The sequence below is a fragment of the Myotis davidii genome, unplaced genomic scaffold, assembly GCF_000327345.1.
Source record: "Myotis davidii unplaced genomic scaffold, ASM32734v1 scaffold166, whole genome shotgun sequence".
Taxonomy (NCBI): Eukaryota; Metazoa; Chordata; class Mammalia; order Chiroptera; family Vespertilionidae; genus Myotis; species Myotis davidii.
In genome coordinates this window covers 329,034-336,249 of record NW_006297385.1, presented here as the reverse complement: position 1 = coordinate 336,249, position 7,216 = coordinate 329,034, and the positions used below count along the sequence as shown (strand labels likewise).

Sequence of the window (7,216 nt, the reverse complement as noted above, 5' to 3'; positions counted from 1 at the left end):
AGCTTGTTCAGATCTTATCTGTTAGACTTGGAGGTTTTCTTAGAAAAGCTTTATTTTATTGTAATTCTTTTTTTAAATAGATAATTGATTTTGGATCAATAAGGAAAGGGAGAGGGAGATAGAAACATCAATAATGAGAGGGAACCATTGATTGGCTGCCTCCTACATGCCTCCTACTGGGGATTGAGCCCACAACCTGATCATGTGCCCTTGACTGGAATCAAACCTGGGACCCTTCAGTCCACAGGCCAATGCTCTATCCACTGAGCCAAATCAGCTAGGGTGCTAAGTCCTGTTATTATTTCATTTTATAGATAAGGAAATTGGGGCATAGAGAGGGTCAGTTACCTACAAAGAGAGTCAAACTCAGACAATCTGGCTTCTGAACTCACACTTTTAACCATAAGACAGCTGCAACTCTGCTCAGCATAGACTGTACTGTGTCTCTGACCTTCAACTTCATTCTCTCAAACCTGCTTCCTCCTTGTGCAAGGGATGCATTCTTCCATGGCTGGAAATTCTCATACTCCCAAAAGAGGGTGGAGATTCATTCACTGCTGTAGCCCCAAGGCGCAACGTGTGCACATAGTTGGTTCACATTTGCTGAATCAATGAATTAATGGATTACTGAGAAGTGCAGAGACTTGGAGACTCGTAGATTATATCCACTAGGATTCTTTGGTTGCCAGCAACGAACCTTATATTCAAACTAAGGACCTTTCTACTTAGGTACACTATGAAAAATCCCAAGGAAGGACCCCGACTGACCCAGCCTGGGTCCTGCCCTGTCACTGAACCAATCACTGGCCAGGGATGTGGGATCACATATAAAATGGCAGTTTCAATTGGATTATGTGAATAGAGCTGTGGAGAGGCATCAGCAATTCACTTGAAAGGGGGTGGTTCTACTGAGGCTGCTGAGGGTCCCATGGGAAGCTTCTCCCACTGGGGATGAGGGAGGAAGTCCTTGCTCTTGGTAAACTCATTGCCAGGCAACCTGAGCTTCCAGGTCATCCACCAGATAATTGTTTGCCTTTCTCCACTATCCACCTCTCGATCGTGGCAGATCATGAAACATAAACCTGCTGTTCAAACAAATAAAAAACACTGCTGTTCCACTGCTGCTAGCTCTAGAGTGATTCCCTATATAGTGATTTTCTAAATCCTGCTCATAGTTCTGTAAATAGCCCCTTTATTAGAAGTTATCTTACTCAAGTTATTCTAATTTACTGACCCTCCATTTCTTTTTAGGGCTATGATTGATATAGCCAAGTCCACCTCAAGCCAGCAATACACTTAAGAGGTCCACCTAGTAGGCCAGGAGTGCAGCTCTTCAAACATCAGTGGCTCCTATGTGTTTCCACTGAATTCCTCATTGGATACCCCAGTTCTCTATGGCAGTTTTGTTACCATGGAGGGTTGGAGCAAGGTTACAGCAAACTATTAAAGATATCATGGCCACCCAAGTCAATCTGCTTTCTTATTTTAGCTGCTTTCTCCAAAATGTGGCCCATTCTTGGGTTAAGTCCACATATGGCATGTAAATTATAGCTAATTGGTTATACGTATTCATTTCCACAGGGGAGTACCTCATAAGGGCGTATTCTTAATGTTCAGTCCTGAGGGGTGGGGAATCTGACCTGATCAGACAGGTAGCCTATAAGAAATGCCCTATTTTTAATAATGGAGATTTAGCCCTCCATTGGGCTGGTGTTTCTAAGTGGTTAGAGCTTCTACCTGCATACCGAAGGGTCAAAGATTTGATCCCTGGGAGGCCACCAAACATTGTGTGTGTGTGTGCAACCTGGGCATGTGCCCTGACCAGGAAACAAACTGTGATCTTCTGGTTCAGGGGTTGATGATCAACCACTGAGCCACACTGGCCAGGCAATGCATGGTCATTCTTATTTCAATAATCCTCCTTTACCTTTTGTTTCTTTTTTAGCTGGAACCCTTTTTAAAAATATATATATTTTATTGATTCTTTACAGAGAGGAAGGGAGAGGGATAGAGAGTTAGAAACATCAATCAGCTGCCTCTTGCACACCCCCTACTGGGGATGTGCCCACAACCAAGGTACATGCCCTTGACCGGAATTGAACCTGGGACCCTTCAGTCCGCAGGCCGACACTCTATCCACTGAGCCAAACCAGTTATGGCTGGAACCCTTTAAAAAAAAATCCTCACCCAAAGATGGGAGAGAGAGAGAGAGAAAGAGATCCCAGGCTCAGGATTGTTGTGAGGGCCACAGAAGTGTGCAAGGTTTGAGTGGTGCTTGGTAATGAAGTCCCAGAAGGTTTGGGAAGTTCCAGTAGGGCCACTGGGGGACACAGGAAGTTGGCCTGCGGAACCCATGCCCCACCATTGGCTCTATGGCAGCGGTTCTCAACCTGTGGATCACGACCCCTTTGGCGATCGAACGACCCTTTCACAGGGGTCGCCTAAGACCATCCTGCATATCAGATATTTATATTACGATTCATAACAGTAGTAACATTACAGTTATGAAGTAGCAACAAAAATAATTTTATGGTTGGGTCACAACATGAGGAACTGTATTTAAAGGGCCAGAAGGTTGAGAACCACTGCTCTATGGCCTCGGATCAACCCATAGGAGCACCCCACACCACCCCAGAGCTTAAGAACTTTCCTTCAACTGCATTTTGTTTCTTCTTTCTTTGTCCCCAAACATTAAACCAGTGACTTTCAGGCCTTGGTGTTCATCGGAAAGGCTTGGGGACTTGTTAATGACAGATTCTGGGATCTGTCTTTAGAGACCCTAAATCCTGGGGACATGGGGGGCTGGGGTGAGTGGGCAGGGATGAAATTTTCACAGAGGGCCTAAGAGGATTCTGACACAGGTAGTCAGCACTCCTCCCCCGCTTCAGAGTAGTACAGGAAGGAGGCATGAGATGTAAGCGTCTTAGTCAGACCTCAGTTCAAATCTTAGATCTACCTGCCCTGATGGGTGAGGCCTCTTGGTAAGGGTATTGCCCTCTGAGTCTCAGTTCCCTTGTTTGATGCTGAGGTGACAAGTCCTGCTTCCTACGGAAGGTCTGTATGATTCAGTGATGTAAATCCTGTAAAAGCTCAGTACAGGTCCTGACCCACAGGAAGAGTCAAATCAACAGGACCTTGTATATTGTTGTTATTATTATTAATCATTAGTGTTGTTGCCCTGGTATTGTGTGACCCACTCTCACATCCTCTGTGCCTTGGTTTTCCCACCTGGAAAGGAGGCTTCTGAAGGTCATGTCTGAATATCTCAGCATAGGGGAGGCTGTATCCTCTGAAGATTAGCGGGGAAGAGAGGCATGGGGAGGGGTAATAGTATCTTCCTCAGAGGTCCCAGGGGTCTAGGACAGAGGGTCTGCTAGTGATTCCATAGGAACCTTTGGTGAGGAGGGAGTCAGACACTGGTGATCACATCCTGGGCAGGATCTGAGTATCAGAGGTGGGGGACCAATATCTCTGCCCGCAGGCCCCAATGCCCAAAGATGTCTCTCCTGAGTCAGGACGCAAGAGCAGCCTGTGCCAAAGACTGAGGCCACCCTGCCCTCTAGTGGCCAAATCCTTAAGTTCCAGCATTACATGTGACCTAAGGTTGGGACTTCCCATATCACTATTTGAGTGACAGGAGGATCAGGCCAGAACAGGGACTTGCCCTGTGTCTGGAGAGGTAGGGGGTCTGGACTGAAAAAGACTCCTCTTAAATCTCCTCCAAGAAGCCCCTCCCTGGCACCTAGGCTGGGCCAGGAGCCTCCCTGTCTCTCTAGGTTGGCTTCCCCCACTCTTGGCTATTGTGTGGTGATGGGTCTGTTACCTCACTGGACCATGAGCTTAAGGCAGAACCTGGGACACAGAGCCATCAGAAACATCACTTCTGCCCTAACCGGTTTTGCTCAGTGGATAGAGCGTCGGCCTGCGGGCTCAAGGGTCCCAGGTTCGATTCCAGTCAAGGGCATGTACCTTGGTTGCGGGCACATACTCCGTAGGGAGTGTGCAGGAGGCAGCTGAATCGATGTTTCTCTCTCATCGATGTTTCTAACTCTCTATCCCTATCCTTTTCTCTCTGTAAAAAAATCAATAAAATATATTTAAAAAAAAAGAAACATCACTTCTGTGTTCTCAGTCTGTCCACTCAGGACTGGGGACCACAATACTCTACAAACCAGTGAATATGCCATTAACCTCTCCCTTCTTTTTACTTTTTAGCTCCAGACCATCTTCTGGGAAGGTTTCCTTACTACAGCCCCATCCCCACCCCTTCAGTTTGTTCTGGAGCCCATCTTACTCTCTCTGCTAGTTGAATGCCACAGTTCTGGACAGTGCAGAGAGCCACAGAGCATAATGACTAATTGATTCATTTAGTTAGTAAACAATTTTTTAAAAATATATTTTATTGATTTTTTACAGAGAGGAAGGGAGAGAGATAGAGAGTTAGAAACATCGATGGGAGAGAAACATCGATCAGCCGCCTCCTGCACATCTCCTACTGGGGATGTGCCCGCAACCCAGGTACATGCCCTTGACCGGAATCGAACCTGGGACCTTTCAGTCCGCAGGCCGACGCTCTATCCACTGAGCCAAACCTGTTTTGGCATAGTAAACAATTTTTGAGCACCTACTATTTTAAGGCCCTGTTCTAGGCACTGGGAGACAACAGTGGATGGAACAACAGTTCCTGCCCTCATAAGTGCTGATATTCTAATGAGTGGAGACAGACAATAAATCAAATAATTAAATAGGCCTATAACATGATAACAAACTATGATAAGCGTTAAAAGAGAAATAAAGCATTTAAGAGGATAGAGAATTATGGAGGGTGCTATTTTAGTTGAGATTGTCTCTAAGGAGGTAACATCCTATATAATCCTATATAATAAAAGGATAATATGCAAATTGAATGACCAATCGTTATGACATGCACTGACCACCAGGGGGCAGATGCTCAACGCAGGAGCTGCCCCCTGGTGGTCAGTGCGCTCCCACAGGAGGAGTGCTGCTCAGCCAGAAGCCCAGCTCAGGGCTGGTGAGGCAGTGGCAGCGCTAAGGACCCCTTAGGGGATATCTGCCTGACAGCTTAGGCCACTCCCTGTGAGAAGGCACAGGCTGGGCTAAGGGATCCCCGTCAGTGCATGAATGTTGTGCACTGGGCCTCTGGTTTAAGTAGAAACCTCAATAAAGAGAGGAATGAAGCCATGTAGATATATGGGGGAAGAGCATTCTAGCAGAGGACATAGCAGGTGCAAAGTTCCTGTGACGGAAGCAGGATTGGAATGTTCCAGCGACAGAGAGGATGCCAGTATAGCTGAAGAAAGGTAAGTCACGGGAAAGAAGAAAGGAGATGAGGTCGGAAATGTGATGGGGTCTAGGGAGGGGATCCAGAAAGGCTTTGAGGGCTTTGCACTTTATTTTAATTGTGAAAGAAGTCATGGAGGTTTTAAGCCAGAGACCAGTGTGATGCCATATGCTTTAGATAGTCTCCTCTGACTGCTGTGGGGCTGTCCAGGGGGAGACAAAGGTGGACAGGAGGCTGTGAAGAGGAAAAGTGAGGATGGGTCCTGGATTTATTTTGTGAATGTAAAGATAACAGGATTTGCTGATGGCTTGGGGTGTGTGTGTGTGTGTGTGTGTGTGTGTGTGTGTGAAAAAGAAGAAGAGAGTCAAGGATGATTGATTGCACTTGGAACAAAATCTATTTTCTTTATAATGGCCTACAAGGCCCTACATGATCTGGACCCTTGCTCTCTCCCCAAGCTTGTCTCTCCCCCCCCCCACCCCCCATTGCTCCAGTTACACTAGCTTTCTTACTGATTATTGTACATGCCAAGCGTGTTCCCCTTCCCCATACATTGTATGGCTGGCAATTTCTCAAGTCTCAGCTTAAATGTCACTTTCTCAGAGAAGTCACCCCTTTCTTTATAGCACTAACCACTCTCTAAAATGATTTTATCTTTTTTTTGTTTGTTTTGTTTATCATCTGTCTTTCTTTACTAGAAGGTCAGCTCCTTGAGGGCAGCAACTTGTTTGGTCACTGCTGTATCCCCAGTGGTAAGGAGAGTGTTTGCACATAGCAAACACTTAAAAGGAACAAAGGCATTGATTAACCCCCTGCTCCTTCACAGATTGGCTTACACAGAAGGCATAGATAGACAAGAATCCACGACAGAGCCTGCGGTCGTCCACATGCCCTGGGGAGACCCAGAAGCCAGGGACACCGGCTACCCCCGCCCCCCCCCACCCCCGCGATGCGGTGCCTGGAGGATAGAGTCCTAGCTGGGAATGGAGCACCCCTGGGAGGGAAGGATGCTCAGGGGCGAGCCCCGCCCTGCCCTGTATCCCCAGCGGCCAATCGGGCCATGGCCACCGCCATTCAGAACCCGCTCAAGTCGTGAGTGTCCCTGCCGTCCATGTCCCTCTGTAACCCCCGCCTTTCCCCAGCCCTAGCTAGGGGCGGTGCGTGGGATGCAGTGCGCGGAGGGTAGTTGAATGCCCCTCCCAGCGCAGCCCCCATGCCCCCTGGGGGGTCCACTCCCCTGTGTCTCCGTGGGGTTGGTTGGGATTGGGAGCTCCTTCAGGGTCGCGGGGGAGCCCCTTCTTTGTCACTGTCAGTGAAGGAATGTGGCGCGGGCTGGGGAGGGAGTGGAGGGGTGGAGGCCGTCTTCCCACCCAGAGTGGGGGTAGGGGCTTCCTTCTCCTCCTCTTCCATCTCTCCTCCTCCTGGTCTCCCGGGCGCCGGGCCTGCCCGGACACCGGGCTAGGAGTCCGGCGCCTAAGTCTCCAGGGTCTCTCTTTCCCACCTCATCAAAGCACCTTTCTCTCTTTTTCCCTCTCTTTCTCGGCCCCCGCGACCGGGGGTGGGAGCTGAGATTTCGGGGATTCCCGGGGAGATCCCTGTTGTCTCCCTTTTTACTCCTCGGGTCTCCAGGACCTAGAAGCCCCGATGCGCGGTCAGCTTAGAGGGTGGGATTCCTTCCTTGCCGGCTCATACACATCTAACTCGAGCATCTCCCATCCTCTTGGGGACAGGATGCCTCCGGGGAGGGCTCTGGGAGTGCCCTCAGTCTCTGAGAATTCCCTCCCTTTCTCCCTGCCCAAGTCCCTTCTCCTTTCCTTAGCTTCCTCCTGGGCCCAGTGTCTGGGACCCAGGATGTCTGGGTTCGAGCCTAGCACCCTCCTATATAGCCTCTCTTCTCGATCTCTTCACCTCTTT

The 7,216-nt window shown here is 48.7% G+C and overlaps 1 protein-coding gene across 4 annotated transcripts in view; it reads left to right on the top strand.

Annotated features, from left to right (window-relative positions):
* The first annotated feature begins 6,354 nt into the window (after window positions 1-6,354).
* DPF1 (D4, zinc and double PHD fingers family 1) overlaps window positions 6,355-7,216 on the top strand; it is a 22,449-nt gene continuing 21,587 nt past the window's right edge. For all 4 annotated transcript variants that reach the window (XM_006773130.2, XM_006773132.2, XM_015570070.1 and 1 more), the window contains exon 1: window positions 6,355-6,394. In XM_006773130.2, the coding sequence (XP_006773193.1) occupies window positions 6,363-6,394 (32 nt within the window). In that variant the 5' untranslated portion in view covers window positions 6,355-6,362. The remainder of the gene's footprint in view (window positions 6,395-7,216) is intronic.